We start from the raw sequence: 20,700 nt of genomic DNA on the forward strand, positions 1-20,700 counted from the left end.
TTTAATGCAGCCTGTAGAGCAGGGTAATATTACACAATTAAGATGCCTGGGAATGGGGGGAGAGAGAATGTGTGTGTGTGTGTGTATTGGGGGAGGGGGTGAGAAGAGTGTGACTTGCCAAGACGTTCTGTAAATGAAGACTCAGCTGCATGACTGGTAATGGAGCAATTGGTAATAGCACTAGTGGTTATGCAGAGTGCCACTCACACACTCTCATCTCTGCTGGTGGTTGCCGGAGTGCAGTGAACAGTTAGCGTGATTTAGTGGAAGGAGCACGGGTTTGGGAGTCAGAGGTCGTGGGTTCTAATCCTGGCTCCGCCACTTATCAGCTGAATGACTTTGGACAAGTCACTTAACTTCTCTGTGCCTCGGTTACCTCATCTGTAAAATGGGGATTAAGACTGTGAGCTCCGTGTGGGACTACCTGATTAGCTTGTATCTACCCCAGTGCTTAGAACAGTGGAAGCAGCGTGGCACAGTGGAAAGAGCACGGGCTTTGGAGTCAGGGCTCATGAGTTCGAATCCCAGCTCTGCCACTTGTCAGCTGTGTGACTGTGGGCAAGTCACTTAACTTCTCTGTGCCTCAGTTCCCTCATCTGTAAAATGGGGATTGACTGTGAGCCCCACGTGGGACAACCTGATTCCCCTGTGTTTACCCCAGCGCTTAGAACAGTGCTGTGCACATAGTAAGCGCTTAACAAATACCAACATTATTATTATTATTATTATTATTGTTATTATTAACAGTGCTTGGCACATAGTAAGTGCTGAACAAATACCATCATCATTATCGTTATTAAGAAGGTGGAAAGGTGAGCAGTACATTGCCAAGTGCATACAAAGGCTTTTGTTTTTCTTTTAATAATAACAATAATAGTAATTATGGTATGTAAGTGCTTACTATGTGCCAGGCACTATACTAAGCACTGGGGTGGATACAAGCAAATCGGGTTGGACACAGTCCCTCTTCCAAGTGGAGCTCACGGTCTCAATCCCCATTTTACAGATGAGGTCACTGAGGCCCAGAGAAGTCAAGTGACTTACCCAAGGTCACACAGCAGACAAGTGGTGGAGGCAGAATTAGAACCCATGACCTGGGGCTTATTCTGAAGCTCAGGCCCCTTTGGGAGAGGCCCAGGGTGGCAGTGCTAATCAGGTCCGTGAGTCACGAGGCGGGAATGCCAGGATCTGTAGCTCATGGGGAGAACCCAGAACCGAAGGAGCGGTGATGGCCAGCAGCAGGGGGATTTTCATCCTTCCAGCCCCTGTGCTCTGAAGCTGCTCAGGGGGAGATAGTTTTATCTCTCTGGCAGAGGTGCCGGGGCTCGCTTAACAGTAGTAATAATAATTATGGTACTTGTTAAGCGCTTACTATGTGCCAAGCACTGTTCTAAGCACTGAGGTAGATACAAGTTAATCGGGTTGGACACGGTCCCTGTCCCACCTGGGCCTCAAATGAGATAACTGAGGCCCAGAGAAGTTAAGTGACTTGCCCAAGGTCACACAGCAGACGTGTGGCAGAGCCAGGATTAGAACCCAGGTCCTTCAGACTCCCAAGCCTATGCTCTATCCACTAAGCCACGCTGCTTCTGTTCTCTGTGCTTCAGCCAGTACAAATTGAGATGCAGTGATCTCACAGGTAAGAAATTTTAAATGGCGAAAAACCACCCTGCTCACCTGAAAAATTGTATGATATAATCATAATAATTATAGTATTTGTTAAGCGCTTACTATGTGCCAAGCACCATTCTAAGCACTGCGATAAATAAAGGGTAATCAGGTTGTCCCACGTGGGGCTCACATTTTTAATCTCCATTTTACGATGAGGTAATTGAGGCAAAGAGAAGTCAAGTGACTTGCCCAAGGTCACAGAGCAGACAAGTGGTGGATGCGGGATTGGAACCCATGTCCTCTGATTCCCAAGCCCGTGCTCTTTCCATTAAGCCACGCTGCTTTTCATAGAAAGGGGTTTGCCCCTGTGCATCTTTATAGAGAAGCAGCATGGCTCAGTGGAAAGAGCCCAGGCTTGGGGGTCAGAGATCATGGGTTCTGATCCCGGCTCCGCCACTTGTCAGCTGTGTGACTTTGGGCAAGTCACTTCACTTCTCTGTGCCTCAGTTACCTTATCTGGAAAATGGGGATTAAAACTGTGAGCCCCACTTGGAACAACCTGATCACCTTGTATCCCCCCAGCGCCTAGAACAGTGCTTTACACATAGTAAGCACTTAACAAATACCATCATTATTATTTTAAGTGTCTTAGTCTTAGCTCTTTTGCAAATGGGAAGACAGGCACCCAGAAAACTTAAGTACATTTGCTTGGGGGCACAAAGGTAAAGCGGGATTGAGAATTGAGAGACCTTGAGCCTACAATCCGGCTAAAGCTTTTGAATAAAATGACACTCGGGAATAACAGTGTATGAATCGGCTATTTAAGGAGAACAGGCAACTGAAATTTTGATGGGCCAAACTGGAATGAAGACTAGGTTCTGGCTTGGCATGTGAAAATACCTAAGAGGGTGAGAAATGTTCGGAAGAGAACATACTTAAAATTGGGCAGTTTATTTTTTCCCCTGTTTTAGTCTAACGCTTATAAATCTGTGCCTCTGAGAGCCTTGCTATTTGGAGTAAACACAACTGTCTCCAGACAATGGATGACTCTCAAAGGGGAAAATCAGTTGGCATGAATCCAAACTGCTTCGATTTGGAGGTAACAAAGTACAAGAGGACATGAGATTCTGTTGCCATATTGTCCAACGATTCTTGTGGTATTTGAAGAACCCCTTTAAATACCTAGGTGTATCTAGTCCAGTTTGGAGTTGTTTGGTACTTAAAAGGCCTCTCTACTCATCTCGACTCCACCCTCTCTACTCATCTCGACTCTCTCGCCCCCCTTTCCCTCCGCCGCTCTCGCTCCACTAACCCACAGCCCTGGATCACCTCCTCCGTCCGCCTCCTACACTCCGATGCTCGAGCTGCTGAACGCTGCTGGCGGAAGTCCAAGCACCAAGCCGACCTCACACACTTCAAATTTATCCTTTCCTGCCTTAACTCTGCCCTCTCCTCCGCCAGGCAAAGCTTCTTCTCCTCCCTCATCGACACCCATGCCCGTCACCCCCGCCGATTGTTCCGGACCTTTAACTCTCTCCTTAGGCCCCCTGTTCCTCCCCCTCCCCCATCTCTCACCCCCAATGATCTGGCCACCTATTTCCTCACGAAAATCAACACGATCAGGTCTGAGCTCCCCAAAGTCACCCCTCCGCCTCTCCCCTCCCCCCCAACAACCCCCTCCCCTACTTTCCCATCCTTCCCTGCAGTATCCTCAGAGGAGATCTCCTCCCTCCTCGCAAGTGCCACCCCCTCCACCTGCGCCTCGGACCCCATTCCGTCTCACCTTCTTAAAACCATCGCCCCTGCCCTCCTACCTTCATTAACTTCTATTTTTAACCACTCAATCTCCAAGGGCTCCTTCCCCTCTGCCTTCAAACATGCCCACGTCTCCCCCATCCTAAAAAAACCCACTCTTGACCCCACTTCCCCCTCCAGTTATCGTCCTATCTCCCTACTACCCTTCCTTTCCAAAATCCTAGAACGAGTCGTCTACAATCGATGCCTAGAATTCCTTAACTCCCATTCTCTCCTAGACCCCCTCCAATCTGGCTTCCGTCCCCTCCACTCTACCGAGACTGCTCTCTGTAAGGTCACCCATGACCTCCTTCTTGCCAAATCCAATGGCTCCTACTCCATTCTAATCCTCCTTGACCTCTCTGCTGCCTTTGACACTGTCGACCATCCCCTCCTCCTCCATACCTTGGCTTCACGGACTCTGTCCTCTCCTGGTTCTCCTCTTACCTCTCTGGCCGGTCATTCTCGGTCTCCTTCGCTGGAGCCTCCTCCCCCTCCCATCCTTTAACTGTTGGAGTTCCTCAAGGGTCAGTTCTTGGCCCTCTTCTGTTCTCCATTTACACTCCCTCCCTCGGTGAACTCATTCGCTCTCACGGCTTTGACTACCATCTCTACGCAGATGACACGCAGATCTACATCTCTCCGCCCCTGTCCTCTCCCCCTCCCTTCAGGCTCGCATCTCCTGCTGCCTCCAGGACGTCTCCACCTGGATGTCGGCCCGCTACCTAAAACTCAACATGAGCAAGACTGAGCTCCTCATCTTCCCTCCCAAACCCGGTCCTCTCCCAGACTTCTCTATCACCGTGGATGGCACGACCATCCTTCCCGTCTCTCAGGCCCGCAATCTCGGTGTCATCCTTGACTCGTCCCTCTCGTTCACCCCACACATCCTATCCGTTACCAAGACCTGCCGGTTTCACCTCCACAATATCGCCAAGATCCGCCCTTTCCTCTCCACCCAAACGGCTACCTTACTATTACGGGCTCTCGTTATATCCCGGCTAGACTACTGTGTCAGCCTTCTCTCTGACCTCCCTTCCTCCTCTCTCACCCCGCTCCGGTCTATTCTTCACTCCGCTGCCCGGCTCATCTTCCTGCAGAAACGATCTGGGCATGTCACTCCCCTTCTTAAACAACTCCAGTGGTTGCCTATCGACCTCCGCTCCAAACAAAAACTCCTCACTCTAGGCTTCAAGGCTCTCCATCACCTTGCCCCTTCCTACCTCTCCTCCCTTCTCTCTTTCTACCGCCCACCCCGCACGCTCCGCTCCTCTGCCGCCCACCTCCTCACCGTCCCTCGGTCTCGCCTATCCCGCCGTCGACCCCTGGGTCACGTCCTCCCGCGGTCCTGAAACGCCCTCCCTCCTCACCTCCGCCAAACTGATTCTCTTTCCCTCTTCAAAACCCTACTTAAAAATCACCTCCTCCAAGAGGCGTTCCCAGACTGAGCTCCTCTTCCCCCTCTACTCCCTCTGCCATCCCCCCTTTACCTCTCCGCAGCTAAAGCCTCATTTTCCCCTTTTCCCTCTGCTCCTCCACCTCTCCCTTCCCATCCCCACAGCACTGTACTCGTCCGCTCAACTGTATATATTTTCGTTACCCTATTTATTTTGTTAATGAATGTACATCGCCTTGATTCTATTTAGTTGCCATTGTTTTTACGAGATGTTCTTCCCCTTGACGCTGTTTATTGCCATTGTTCTTGTCTGTCCGTCTCCCCCGATTAGACTGTAAGCCCGTCAAACGGCAGGGACTGTCTCTATCTGTTGCCGACTTGTTCATCCCAAGCGCTTAGTACAGTGCTCTGCACATAGTAAGCGCTCAATAAATACTATTGAAAAGGCCATATGGGCATGCGTGCATTTATGCATGTGGTGAAGAAGGGAGAGTGGAAAGGCGCAGAGAGAGCTAAAAATTTTTGCCATGCTAAAAATCATTCCCCATTTTTATCACATTGTAGTTAAAGGTTTCCAGCAGTTGTCCTGTCAGCTGCCTTGGAGGAACATTTAGTCTTACCAGTACAGATCTTAAGTCCATATTCTTGTATACTCTGGCTGTCGTTGGCCGTGGGGTTTGTGAATGGCTTGTGTTTGTCACCCTCTTCCCCATCCGTGAGACTCTAACTTCCTTGAGGGCAAGGTCCCTGTCACTTATTGTACTCTTCACCAGACTTAGTGTGATGTGCTGCATACAGTAGATACTCGGGAAATAGTGTCGATTGATAGTAATGGAGTTGGAATGATTGCTCTCTGCTCTCCCTTCCCTGAAGGATGGTGTGTCTAATTTCCATGCCCCTCATGTAAATTATAGCTTCACTCATCTGTTTGTGCTTCTTTACTTCACTTCTCTTTTTAACCAATAATCTCCAAACCCTGTGCTCCATCGTGATGGGTAATTTTGCTCTCCGGATTAAATGTGTTGCCTTTTCCTCCACAGGCAGGGCCATCTTCGGGGAGTGATCGAGTGAAGAAAGGTGGATCGTACATGTGCCATAAGGTAAAGTCACTTCATGAAATGTCAGGTTTATTAATAATAATAATAGTAATAATAATGGTATTTGTTAAGCGCTGCTATGTACCAGGCACTGTAACAATAATAGTAATAATTATGGTATTTGTTAAGCGCTTGCTATTTGCTAGGCTCTGTGCCAGGCACTGTACTAAGCATCGGGGTGGATACAAGCAAATAGGGTTGGACGTGATCCCTGTCCTACATGGGGCTCACAGTCTCAAACCCCGTTTTACAGATGAGGGAACTGAGGCATAGAGAAGTAAGTTGCCCAGGGTTGCACAGCAGACAAATGATGGAGCCAGGATTAAAACCCTTGATCTCTCCCATGATGATGACTCTCAGGCCCCTGCTCTCTCCAATACGCCATGCTGCTTCTCTAAGCGCTGGGGTGGATACAAGCAAATCGGGTTGGACACAGCCCCTGGCCCAAGTGGGGCTCACAGTCTCGATCCCCGTTTTACAGATGAGGTAACTGAGGCCCAGTGAAGCGACTTGCTCAAGGTCACAGACCAGACAAGTGGTGGAGCCGGGATTAGAACCCATGACCTTCTGACTCCCAGGTCTGTGCTCTATCCACTGTGCCATCCTGCAAATACATCTGTTACATAGAAATGGAAAAGTTTAGATTTTCCACCATCTCTAACTCTGACCTACACCCATCATGTGGGTGGCAAGAGGTGAAAAGCGTGACATCGAGGAAGGAAGGAGCAGTGTGATGGTGAAAACGGAATGCTGTTGTCTTTGAAACCTCTCTGTAATGGGGATTTATTACTTGTAAGAAAAAAAATACAAATATTTTCTATCATATGGTGAAATCTGTCTGTGCTTTTTTCTACCGGGCAGGGAATGTGTCTGTTATATTGTACTCTCCCAGGCGCTTAGTATAGTGCTCTGCACACAGTAAGCGCTCAGTAAATACCATTGACTGATCATTATCATCACTAAAAGCATCGATTGAGCACCTACTGACCGTAGAGAACTGTACTAGGCACATGGGAGCTTACGGGTGGGTTAAAAGATGGGCTTGTCTCGGCCATCGAGCCACTTATAATCAGTGCAGTGGGCTCGGTGCCTGATCAGAGGGAGAATTTAGCCACAGAATTAAAATGCTTGATAATAGAGGATATGGAGGGGAAAGATAAACCAGAGAAAGTTGTTTGACATTGGATAAGGGGAATTTTATTTGGTCGGTTTTTAGGTCCAAGAGTTTGGGGTTAAATTGGGGAATTTGACGCTTCGCGTTTTAGTAGAAGTTTGTGGAATGCATGTATGTTGGGGGTTTTCTGTATATAACCAGAAGAGGACCTGGGAAATAATAATAATAATAATAATAATAATTGTGGCATTTGTTAAGTGTTTATTGTGTGCCAAGCACTGTACTAAGCTCTGGGGTAGATACAAGATCATCAGGTCCATTGTGGGAGCTTACATTACAGGTAGGAGGCAGATTAGATATCGAATCCTCATTATTCAGATTAGGGAACTGAAGCACATAGTAGTTGAGTGACGTGCCCGAAGTCACACAGCAAGCAAGTGGCAGAGGCGGGATTAGAACCCAGATCCTCTTACTCCCAGGCCCAGGCTCTTTTCACTAGGCCACGCTACTGCTGCTCTAAAAATAATGAAATCAGGGAAGGGATGTCAGTGTAGTTTTACTACAGTGACTAGCACATAGTAAGGGCTTAACTAATACCAAAATAATTCATTATTATTATTAAATGAAAAGGAGGACAGTGCCCCAAATTACACTCCACATTCTTCTGCCCAAAAGCTTGATTTTGGTCATATCATCTTAGGCGTAGGAATGGTTTTAGAAAACGGGCTTAGTCTCTCTTGGTGGGGTGCCAGAATTTTATGAAAAGCGGATGGCCCTCTATTTTAATGACTGTTCCCAGAATTGCAGAACATTTCTAGGACTCATGTTCTTTCAGAGAACCCTAACTGCCAACTGTCATTTTTCTTGCCTCTGGAAAACCCGGGTCCTAATGCCACCAAATGATTGGCAAGAAGGAGAAAACGGGTTTTCCCAAGGTGAAAACCACAGCAACTTGTAAATAGATCACCATTCTAATACCCCGAGTGGTAGGTGTGCAATGTAGCCGCATCAACTCTGGAATAAATAGCATTATTTTGGGGCCGTAGACTAGCCCTCTGGACTGTAAGCCCATTGTGGGCAGGGAACCTGTCTGCTAACTCTGTCGTATTGTACTCTCCCGAACGCTTACTACAGTGCTCCACACATACTAGGCACCCAATCAGTGCCATTGATTGATTGACCGTTGATTGATAGGTACTTTTTTATGGTATTTGTAAGTGCTTACTGTGTGTCGAACACTGTTCTAAGAGCTGCGATAGATAAATGTTAATTAGGTTGGACATGGTCCCTGTCCTGCATGGGGCTCACAGTCTAAGTAAGAGGGAGAAGAAGAGAACCGAGGCTCAGAGAAGTGAAGTGAGCTGCCCACAGTCACACAGCAGGCAAGTGGCAGATCTGGGATTAGAACCCAGGTCCTCTGACTCCCAGGCCCGTACTCTTTCCACTAGGCCATGCTGCTTCCCTACATTTGGCCATGGGCATTTATATTTGCTCGTGGGAGTCATAAGGATGCAAAATGTAGCCTTAAACAGGGTACATCCTGGGGCACTGCTGTTGAATATGCCAGACAGAACTCTCAGGGCTCTTCACTGAGTTTTCATCAAGCTAATAGTGGGAATAGCTCTTAGGGGATTGGCTGCTTTTCCAATTTGTGGCGAATTGGCTAATAGAAAGCTTTCTATTTCTAAAACATGCCTCCATATGTGTTTTAAAAACAAATCATCAGGCTCTGCTACAGAAACATGTACTGATTCACCAAACTTTTCACTGACATCTGACATCAGGGAAAATCAGGCTAAAGAAAGCTTCCTTCCCACCCCTACCCCCCCAGACTACAGCCCAAGAACTAGAAACCTGGTCTCAGGTAAAAGTGAACTGAAATGGGGCGAGGAGGTGTTTGGGCTTGCTTTGGACTTTATTGTTGTAATTCTTGTGAGGTTTTTCCTTTCCATTTCAGGTTAACTTGGAGGGACTTTTCTTATGGAATTGCCAACCCATGAGGAAAATATATGAAAGTTAACTTTAAATTTAAAAAAACCACCAAACCACTAGGCTCCATTCCCCCATCTTTTCTGTAAAACCGGGTCCGCGGTCATTACAGAGCGCATTCAGCCCCTCCTTGGGTGGCACTTGGTTGTGACCCCTGATGGAATTCCATCTGAGTGATGTGGGTGATGGTCCAATTTTGCATTAACTGTCCTTTTTTGTTTGGGGTCTGAGAATCGGGTACCATTTCTTAATTGCACCACTGTACAGTCTTGAAATGCTCTGAAAATCATTTTTCTGCTATAGCCCCAGAGAGAAACAGAGACCCAGAGACAGGGACAGAAAGGGAATGAATAGGTCTTTGTGGTTAACTGCCAATGTGGCCTTTAGCTTTATCAGCCGAAGAATTAATTTCCCCTCGATTGTCCCAAATCGTTGCTGCACCAAGAATGCATATTTCTTGTCAGAAGCCAAATCATGTGCCAGTTTCAAAAAGATTGCTCCAGTGTTTCAGTGATTTCAAAGCCTGCAGCTGGTAACTCATCTTCATAATTAGATTAAGTCTCCAACTCTAAGATCACATTTTCAGGCCTGCTATCAGGCTCCGGGGAGATAAGTGTCCCAAGTTAATTAGCAGTAGTGATGAGCTGAATGCAGAAATGGAGTTTTGTTCCCTTTGCTGTTGTAGAAGGTGACCCATTTAACAACACCCAGGGTCCTTTCATCTAAAACACCTTTGTGGGTGTTAAAAGTGGAGAGAAAATGAAATGCAAGCGATCTTTTCTAAATCGAATCTTGTAACTTCTAAATTACTGGATGTGTTTCCGATTAGATCTCAGCTGACCTGCCAACCTATGTGAAATAGATTTACAGAGCCTTACTGAGTGGCTGATCTTTTTGAAATGGCTCTTGTCTATTACTGTGCCTTCACTTGCTTATAAGAGCTGGTTAGTTCACACTTCATGGCATACGGAGTGATGATGAATAAAGGGCCGTTTCTTGACATTTCTCCCCTGAAAAGCTTTGAAATCCTTTATGTTAGAGTTACTACTCGGATGCCTGCATTTAATGGCTGGGAATGCTTTTTATTCAATAAAAGTGATAACAGTAGAAGCAGTGGATAACCCCATGCAGCTGGGGGTGCCCACATTTCATTTTGAGCGTGGGCGCAAACTTGGGTCAGAGTACTGCGGAGGTCGGCATTAGGACCCGGGTCTGGGAGAAAGGAAGAGGAGCTGGGGGGAAGAGTTGAGGATAACGGGAAGATTTCAGGCTTGTGAGACAGGGAGTCTGTAGCGTTGACTACAGTGGTAGGAAAGTCAGGAGGAGGAAAGGGTTTGGATGGGAAGAGGGGGTGCTCTGTTTTGGACGTGTCGAGTTAGAGGTGACGGCGGAACATCCAGGTAGAGGAGTCCTGAAAGCAGGAAGGAAAGTGAGACGCAGCATGGTCTAGTGGCTAGAGCACGAGCCTGGGAGTCAGAAGGTCATGGGTTCTCATCCCAGCTCTGTCACTTGTCTTCTCTGTGACCTTGGGCAAGCAGCATGGCTCAGTGGAAAGAGCACGGGCTTGGGAGTCAGAGGTCATGGGTTTGAATCCCAGATCTGCCATTTGTCAGCTGTGTGACTGTGGGCAAGTCACTTAACTTCTCTGGGCCTCAGTTACCTCATCTGTAAAATGGGGATGAAGACTGTGAGCCTCACATGGGACAACCTGATTACTGTATCTACCCCAGTGCTTAGAACAGTGCTCTGCACATAGTAAGATTTTTTCCCAGACTGAGCTTCCCCTTTTCCCTCTGCTCCCCCTCTACCCCCCCTTCACCTCCCCTCAGCTAAACCCTCTTTTCCCCCCTTTTCCTCTGCCCCTCCCCCTCTCCCCTTCCCTCAGCACTGTGCTCGTCCGCTCAATTGTATATATTTTCATTACCCTATTTATTTTGTTAATGAGATGTACATCACCTTGATTCTATTTATTGCTATTGTTTTAGTGAGATGTTCATCCCCATGATTCTATTTATTGCTATTGTTTTTGTCTGTCTGTCTCCCCTGATTAGACTATAAGCCCTTCAATGGGCAGGGACTGTCTCTATCTGTTGCCGATTTGTACATTCCAAACGCTTGGTACAGTGCTCTGCACATAGTAAGCGCTCAGTAAGTACTATTGAATGAATGAATGAATGAACTTAACCTCTCTGGGCCTCAATTCCCTCATCTGTAAAATGGGGATTGGGACTGTGAGCCCCATGTGGGACATGGATTGTGTCCAATCCAATTTGCTTGTACCCCAGTGCTTAGTACACTGTCTGGCACACAGTAAGCGCTTAACAAATACTGTAATAATTATTATTATTATTAACTGCAGAGCAGGAGAGTTCAGGGCTGGAGAGGTTGATTTGGGAATATTCTGCCCAGGGATGGTGGTTGAAGCCATGTTCTGCACACAGTAAGGACTCAATAAATACCACTGATTGATTGATGGGGAGAGAGGAAGGCGAAGAAAAAGATACATCAGTTGACTGGCTGGGGGAGAGGAAGAGGAAGGAAAAGGTACTTTTCCAGGGCTTTTCGTTTTTCTCCACTGGGTAAGTGTGCCTCTTTGAGCAGCACAAGTGCTGCTGGGCCGTTCCACCTTTTAGTCAGTCAGTAATATCTACTCATCATTTACTGCGTGTAGACCACTGTACTAATTACTGGGGAAAGTACAGTATTATGGAGTCGGTAGACACAATTCCTGCCCAGGAGGACCTTGCAGTCTAGAGGAAATGACAGGTATTAAAATAAATGATAGTTTGGAGGAGGCAACAGGGTATAGAGATGTGTGGTGGAGCGTCAGTACCCAAGTGCTTCGGCACCGTGGAAGTGCTGAAATGGGGAGATGAGGCGGATTGGGAAAGGCCCAGCCTTTCAGCCATGGCTGCCGTGGAAGTGGCCTGATGCCGCAGCTATGGCTCCTTAGCCGGGACACTGGATCCCCGAGCAGCTAGACTGGCAGATGGCCCCTCCCTGACAAGGCCTCAGTGCTGATCCGGAAAGACATGCCCATGCCCAGCCCTGGTGAGCCCCAGAAACGTGACAACAGCATCCTTTCCCACCACCTAGCTCATCCGAACCCAGCCGGAGGCCTCATTCCTTCTTGCTGCATCGTTCATCCACCCACAGTGGCTCTGCCTTAGTTGGCCTGCTTTCAGTATGGCTACCAATTGCTGCTGGCTGCAAGTCTGTTGAAGGGAACTTGCTCACTGTCGTAGGGCCCCCTCTTCTGCCCCAAAACCTGTGGGGTGATGAACCCACAGCTAAAAATTCCCCATAGTAAAATGGAGATTCAATACCTGTTCTCTTTCCTACCTAGACTGCGAACCCCATTCATTCATTCAATCGTATTTATTGAGCGCTTACTGTGTGCAGAGCACTGTACTAAGTGCTTGGAAAGTACAATTCATTAACAAATAGAGACAATCCCTACCCAACAACAGACTCACAGTCTAGAAGTGGGGAGACAGACAACAAAACGAAACAAGTAAACAGGCATCAGTAGCACTAATATAAGTAAATAGAATTATAGATGAATACACAGCATTAATAAAATCAATAGAATAATAAATACGTACATTATACACAAGAGATGTGGGGCGGGGAGGGGGTAGAGCAGAGGGAGGGAGTAGGGGCGATGGGGATGGGAGGAGGAGCAGAGGAAAAGGGGAGCTTAGTCTGTGAAGGCCTCCTGGAGAAGGTCAGCTTTGAGTAGGGCTTTGAATTGGGGAAGTGTGCTAGTTTGGCGGATGTGAAGAGGGAAGGCATTCCAGGTCAGAAGTAGGACGTGGGCCAGGGGTCGACGACGGGCCAGGCGAGAATGAGGCCCAGTGAGGAGGCTAGCAGCAGAGGAGCAAGCGGAGTGTTCATGCTGGACTGTAGAAGGACAGAAGGAGGTGAGGTGGGGAGGGCAAGGTGACGGAGAGCTTTGAAGCCAATTGCGAGTTTTTGCTTGATACGAAGATCAATAGGCAACCACTGGAGATTTTTGAGGAGGGGGGTGACATGCCCAGATCGTTTCTGTAAAAAGAAAATCTGGGCAGCAGAGTGAAGTATGGACTGAAGTGAGGAGAGACAGGAGGTTGGGAGTTCAGAAAGGAGGCTGCTGCAGTAATCCAGTTGGGATAGGATGAGGATTGTACTAATAAGGTAGCAGTTTGGATGGGGAGGAAAGGGTGGCTCTTGTAGATGTCGTGAACAGGGACTGGGTCTGGCCTGATTATCTCGATTCTACCCCAGTGCTTAGTACAGTGCTTGACACATGCCAAATGCTTAACAGATACCACAAGCCATTGTTATTACTTCCTGATGATATCGATCCCCAGGGTCCCTTTGAAGTGGGTGCCTATGTATGCAGTCACTTCTAGGGCTGTTTTTCCTCCCTCATGCACTTTCAGGTCAGATGGTTGTCTCTTCTTTAAAAGCTGTAGGAAAGGACGATGCCACAACATCTCCTTTTAAGTTGGGTGGTAAAGCGCTGGACAAGGCTATAGATGCATTTTTTATGCTCAACGGAAACCTCTCCTTTTATTTAATGTCATTTCCTCTTATTTATCTTATTTAGTTCTCTGCGGTCATAAAGAACATCCTCTTCCTCATAAAATCCCATTTTATATCAGATGATAGTAATTCAGCCTTTAGCCTTCTCTCCTCTAGGCTGAACAACTCCAATTCCTTTAATCTTTCTTCATTGGACTTTTTTCATCAATTTAATCACGCAAGATGAATAGCTCTTTGGAACTGAAAAGATGGAGGGGGGAAGAGGCGATCTAAGTAACCAAGAGTTTAAGAACAGGTTCAGGACCCTCCCAATACACAGCTATGAACTTAGGCACTCAGTAAATACTACTGATGGTGATGAAGACCTCCGGATACCAGGCGATACTTTGTTGTTTATGGTACCCGTTAAAGCGCTTACTTCTTGTCAAACACTTCTAGGTGCTGGGGTAGATACAAGATAATCGGGTTGGATCTAGGGCTCACAGTCTAAGTTGGAGGGATTTGATCTCCATTTTACAATGAGGAAACTGAAGCACAGAGAAGTGAAGAGACTTGCCCACCTTGGGTCACACAGCGGATAAGTGGCAAAGCCGATATTAGAGCCCAGGTCCTCTGACTCCCTGTCCCATGCTCTTTCTACGAAGGCAATGCTATTTCTCTTGTTACTTGATACTTAAGAGAGGCAGAAGGAAGGGAAGGATTTGAGGTGAAGGAAGAAAGACCTAGAAAGATCCAGATCCAGCGGTCTTTAATTGAGCATTCCGGAAGCTTGGTGGGTATATTTAATTTAGGCACTACTTGGTCTAATAGAACTAGACATTTGATGTGTCTGTGCAACCCATATTTGCTTTTTGAAGTTCCCTTTAAAGTCAAGACTCATATCTTGTACTTCTCCAACCTAAAAATGATTGCTATTCTTATCTATTTTTCTCAAATATCAGTAGTTGTGTCTTCATGGAGCACAAGTAATGGAAGGCTCCCAATTGGTCTAAATGAGGATGTTCATCAGTGGCATTTATTGAGCGCTTAACTATGTGGAGAGCACTGTACCAACTGCTTGGGAGAGTACAGTACAACGGAGTTGAGAGACATGTTCCCTGCCTACAATGAGCCTTTGGGAAAGAATGCCGGGAATTGCATTCCCTGTCCTCATGGGACCACAGCCCCAGCCCCAGGAGGCTGCCAACCCAGATGTAAAATGTCCTTTCTGCGCATGTCACACAATGCAGGCTTATGGAACTTTTCCAGAGAACCTAGAGCACTCTCCCTAGCCCTCCACCAATTTGTTGGGTGCCTCTCCGCTTCCCTATAGATGGAGCGTGGGGTCACTTTTTTATCAGATTCATTCAATCACACTTATTGAGCTCTTACTGTGTGTAGAGCACTGCACTAAGCTCTTGGGAGCGTACGATATAACAGTAAACAGAAACATTCCCTGCCCACAACGAGCTTACCGTCTTAAAGTGAGCTATAATTTTCTTTTAGAACCACTAAGGATGATAAAGATCAATATTGAAATAATGCAAATGCTTGTAGCGAGAGACTCTGATGCGATGCAGTGTCATCATCCCCCTGGCAGTTCCCTTCCTCTCCCCGCCCACCCCAGGGAAATACATGACTCTGTCTGTAAGACCTCAACCTAATACTTTTCAGACTTCAGGGGTGACCTGCAACAAAAATTACTATATCAGCCCCAGCTAACATTAGATACCGAATCAGAAACAGCGTTGGAAGACGCAGGCAGATTTCAGGACATTTTTTTTCAATCGGCTGCCAGGTTAGCCCCAGGCGACTAGGACCAGTGTTAGTTTAGAAAATTGGTAATATTTGCAGTATTGTATGGACACAAAGCCTCAGAACCTGAGCGGGGTCACTCCGAGAAATGTTTGCTTTAGAAAATTTGCTGCAAGAGTTGCCCTAGTAATTCTAACCAAAGCAGCCGCGGTAATCAGCATTTATGTAGACCCACCCCAGATTCTTTACTAGCCAGTAGTGCAACAAATCAATAGGTCTGAGATCTCTAATACTTGCATTTTAATATGACCATAGCACTAAATTCGGAATTAAAAGCATTGGATCTGGCATGTTAAAATTTCTCTCTTGCCCCTAACCATATATTTAATTACACGGTCTGTCTCCTGCTCAGTTCTTGAACACGGTATGAAGCTGCAGGGGAAACGAAAGGAGGTTAACCTTGGAATAGGTGGAGGGAGAATAAATTGGTTAAAAATTAGGCCACTGAGCAATCAGGGATTTTTAAAAATAATTCTTTTCTTACAAAGAAGAACGCAATTTTCACAGAAATTCTCTCCAAAGGTGATAGAAATTTTTGAGTTCCGTACCCTCATCAGAAAAAAAAAAAGAGCAGCCAATTCAACCACTTGTTTTTACCGATATTTAAACATCGAAATACAGTTTGTCTCCCTGCCCTGGAGTGCTGGGTTTTCTTTTCTTGCCCAAATACCTGAGGGTTCTACTGTGCATCCTCAGTAGCCAGAGAGGGGACAAAACCACTTTTGTCAATCCTTTCTTTATTCTTTGCTGAAGGAGGCTAATCCTTGAAACAGAAAATCAGACCCCAGGTGATGGGCCACCCACTCTGTACCTCCTCAACACATCTCTCAGGCAGTGTTCTAAGTGCTGGAGTAGATACAAGCTAGTCAGATCCTGTCCCACATGGAGCTCAGTCTTAATCCCCATTTTACAGATGCGGTAACTGAGGCAGAGTGAAGGTTTTTTGTCGTCTTTTTTTTAATGGTATTTGTTAAGTCCTTACTGTGTATCAGACACTGTGCTAAGCACTGGGGTAGATAATAATAATTGTAGTATTTATGTGCTTGCTTACTATGTGCCAGGCACTGTTCTAAGTGCTGGGGTTGATATAAGCAAATCAGTTTGGACATAGTCATAATCCCACTTAGGGCTCACAGTCTTAATCCCCATTTTACGGATGAGGTAACTGAGGTACCGAGAAGTTAAGTGATTTTCCCAAGGCCACACAGCAGACAAGTGGCGGAGCTGGGATTAGAACCCAGGCCTCTGACTTCAAGGCCTGTGCTCTGCTTCTCAGTTACTTGCTTCCTAAAGTCTAAGCCTGAACAGTTTCGTGGTGTTTGGTCCTCATTTTAGAGCCTCTGCACCTTGACTCAAGGATGTTACCTAAATGAAGAGATACACTGTTAGTTATAGACTATATGGTGGCATTTTTAATATTCTGTCTTCATTAATTTAAGTATAAAGGCTGTCACAAATATATGTGGTCATGCGTGTGTGTGTGGTGAAAAAAAATATATATGTACAATTGTTCCTGTCAACCACCTTGCATCGACCACATACCCCTATGTGGGTCCCTGTAAGAGAACCCACACGACCCACAATCCCCTCCCCCTGCTGGGAGTTAAGGATCTTGTTTACCAATCCACTGTATTAGACTCTCTCAAGTGCTTAGTCCAGTGCTCTGCACACAGTAAACACTCGATAGATACCATTGATGGATTGATTCATCCCCACCCAAAGAGTCAACCAGCCCACTGAGAGGTCCAGAGCAATGCGGTTTACTGGCTACAGATGGACGAGTCAGTCCTACACCAGCACGCAGACCAGTCGACTCCATCCAGCAGGGCAGGACAAAGCTCACACTGTGATCAGCTCTTTTACCTCCGACATCTGGCGCTCCTCCCTGCTTCCACCCCAGGGGGGATTTCCTTGCCTTGGAGGGTCATACCTAGTTGTCGGTCAGTAATGGAAGGGGGTGTGTGTGTGTGTTGCTGGGGGGAGGGTGGGGAGGGGAGATGTGGTTTTGCTTTCACCTACCACCCCCCATGGATTCTGTGCAGTCTTCTCAAAGGTTATCTCTGGTGCTGTTTTTCAGTTGAGGGCCCTTCTTATCTGAGGGAAGCCCCCCTTATCTTTTTCCTCTTTCTGTGCTGACTGTCCTCTGAGGATAACCTCTGACTCTTCTTTCGGTACTACTCCACCACCCTGCCCCTTTGACTCACAGTCTGTTAATTCCTCAGACCCCAAGCACCCCCCACATCACAATTGGCCCCAACGTTAATATATTTGAAATTTTCATTGGCTCTGCTCCTCACCACCGGGCCCGCCCCGCCGCCCCCCCACCCCCCAAGAAAAATATATAAATATTCCAATAAAATGTCTTGGGAGCAGTAGGAAACTTTGTTGGGCAGGGACTTAGCAAACATTGGAGAGTCAGGTGAATCTCTTTTCCTCTTGCCCATCCAGCACTCTCCAAGCCCTTGCTCCAATTCCGCTCCCTGCTGCTCCTGAAGGTCTGTCTCTGATCCAATCAATCAGTGTTATTTATTAAGCGCTTCCTGTGTGCAGAGCACTATACTTAACGCTTGGGAGAGTACAATATAAAAGAGTTAGTAGACAGGTTCCCTTCTCACAGCTTCTCAAGCGCCCCTCTGACCCAGTTCCCTGGTGCCTCTGGCCCCAAGCTCTGTCCTTTGGTCGCCTGCTGAATAATAATAATAATGATGGTATCTGTTAAGTGCTTACTCTGTGCCAAGCACTGTTCTAAGCTCTGGGGTAGACACAAGGTAATCAGGTTGTCCCACGTGGGACTCACAGTCTTCATCCCCATTTTACAGATGAGGTAACCGAGGCACAGAGAAGTTAAGTAGCTTGCCCGAGGTCACGCAACAGCCAAGTGGCAGAGCCGGGATTGAAACCCACGTCCTCTGACCCCCAAGCCCGTGCTCTTTCCACTAAGCCATGCTGCCTCTCATCCCTTCCCATCCTGGCTCCCTGCTCCTCTCGGCTGTCTCCTGTCCTGCCCCAGCTTGTCAGTGCTTCCTAACTTTTCCCACTCACCCCGCCTCAGCTCTCTCCACTTGTCTGTTCTGTGACCTTGGGCCTCTCGGGACCTCAGTTTCCTCATCTGTCAAGCTGGGGGAACCGATCCCAGTTCTCCCTCCCACTTAGACTGGGAACCCCTTGTGGGACAGGGACTGCCTCTGACCTGATGAACTTGCATCTACCCCAGCGCTTACAACAGTGCTTGACACATAGTAAGCGAGTAACAATTATTATTATCCTACCATTTCATCACTCCACAGAAGGCCCATAGAAGGTTCTCCAAGTCAGCTATACCAAGAGGTCATTCGGTAACTACTTGGTTCCCCCACGGCGTCTCTCAGCTATCTGGGCTCAACCTCAGCCCCTTTCTGGCTCGAAGGGGCAGGGCAGGAACTACTTCCTGCCCCGAAAGCTGTGGGGGCAAAGATAAGCATTGATCCCACAGAGTGTGCTGTGCACGGATGCCCGGAAGCCATTTTGTTCCCAAAAGAGCCAGTCCTAGTACATCACAATCCTCAACTGTGGGTGCAGCTTGACAGACATACTCAGTGTGGATGCCCCCCCCTAATCCTAAAGGATAAAATCTCCCACAAAATATATCAGGTGCAGTCACCTTTCCTGCTGCCTTGTGCAACACCATTTTGTCTCTTCTTGGCTCCACCTTCCTTCTGAATTGCAGATCTCTATTGGGAAAGGGTTTAGGGGTTTCTTTCTCCAAGGTTTCTTCCCACCCTGCAGGTATGCATTTACTCCGAACTGGACAAGTTGTAGCCTGACATCTCTTCTACCAAGGTTGATCCGGTGCTACTTCCTCTACCCTGTTCATTGTGTTTTAGGGCACTTTGCGGAAATGTGATAAATGTTCGGGGAACTGGGAGGCTCACTCGGAGTACAGTATGTGGGAACCTGAAGAGAAGACAAATAGCCGAATGGTCTATTTGCCATTATTTATGGCACCAGATTATTTAGCCACCAGCTAAAGTGGCTGCAAAGCGCTTGCCTACTTAAGTTGTAAGATTGTGCTGGGAGACTCGGATACCGTAAGCGGGGGGTGTGGCGGGGGACGGGGATCAAAATTAAGCCATTTATGTCTTTTTGATGAGGATGATAATGCCTATGACCATGGCTAACACTTAATGATCAGTGAACTACGTATGTAGGCATTAAAATGAAAAGGTCTTGAAATAGATCTCTAATTCATTTATTTCTTTATGTTAATGTCCGTGTCTCCATCTACCCTGCAAGCTCGTTGTGGGCAGGGAACATGTCTACTGACTCTGTTGTATTGTCTTCTCCCAAGCACTTCGTACAGCGCCCTGCACACGGTCAGCGCTCAATAAATGAGATTGATTAAAATAATTCCAATTGATTTACTTACCTTGGGTCACGAACATTAATGGTACCTTAGAGTTTCCAGACTGGGCCTCTATCAGTATGCGTCGCTCTCCCATTGGAAATGTGTTTGGAATGCTTCTCTGGGGACATCAGACAGAGTTAAATTAGAGCTCTGACCTATAAAAAGCAGGCAAACACAGGATCCGAATCCTGTACTTAACCTCTCAGCATGGGCTGGGAGGGTAGTGTTTTAACACTCCAAATTTAAATGATTTTAGCACAGGAAGGAACTGAACAGCTAGTGTAGAGCCCAAATCTGTATTCGTTGAGAGGTCACTGATCACACCCGTGTTTCAGAGGGGAAAACAAATCCATTGGCTGGTCTATAAAGAGCTTGCCTGTTTTCTGACCATTTTGAAACAGCTAAAATGCCAGTGAAGGTTAACCAGGAAAGGCAAAGTTAAGGGGAAAAGAGGGTGACTGAAAACAAAACAGAACTTTGTTGGCTGTTTGACCAGTTACTAAAGATTCAATTATTTGGAAGTAGTAGTATATTCAGTCAATCAATCAGTGGTATTTATTGAGCTCTTACTGTGTGCAGAGCACTGTACTAAGTGCTTGGGAAAGTACAACAGAGTTGATAGGCATGATCCTTGCTACAGTCTACAGGGGGAGATGGACATTTAAATAGAGTAGGGATCGGGGAGACAGTGGAGTGTAGGATTATTTAGCGATATGAGAAGCAGCGTGGCTCAGTGGAAAGAGAGCACGGGCTTGGGAGTCAGCGGTCATGGGTTCGAATCCCGGCTCTGCCACTTGTCAGCTGTATGACTGTGGGCAAGTCACTTAACTTCTCTGTGCCTCAGTTACCTCATGGGTAAAATGGGGATTAAGACTGTGAGCCTCATGTGGGATAACCTGATGATCCTGTATCTACCCCGGCGCTTAGAACAGTGCTCTGCACATAGTGAGCGCTTAACAAATACCAACATTTATTATTATTACTGTGGGGCTGG

The 20,700-nt window shown here is 46.9% G+C and overlaps 1 protein-coding gene across 3 annotated transcripts in view; it reads left to right on the forward strand.

The window, feature by feature from the left end:
* Positions 1-20,700, forward strand: part of SUMF1 (sulfatase modifying factor 1) — an 87,783-nt gene that overhangs the window by 63,316 nt on the left and 3,767 nt on the right. For all 3 annotated transcript variants that reach the window (XM_029051112.2, XM_039910232.1, XM_039910231.1), the window contains one exon: positions 5,842-5,901. In XM_029051112.2, coding sequence (XP_028906945.1) covers positions 5,842-5,901 — 60 coding nt within the window. The remainder of the gene's footprint in view (positions 1-5,841; positions 5,902-20,700) is intronic.

This window comes from Ornithorhynchus anatinus, chromosome X1 (assembly GCF_004115215.2).
Source record: "Ornithorhynchus anatinus isolate Pmale09 chromosome X1, mOrnAna1.pri.v4, whole genome shotgun sequence".
Taxonomy (NCBI): domain Eukaryota; kingdom Metazoa; phylum Chordata; class Mammalia; order Monotremata; family Ornithorhynchidae; genus Ornithorhynchus; species Ornithorhynchus anatinus.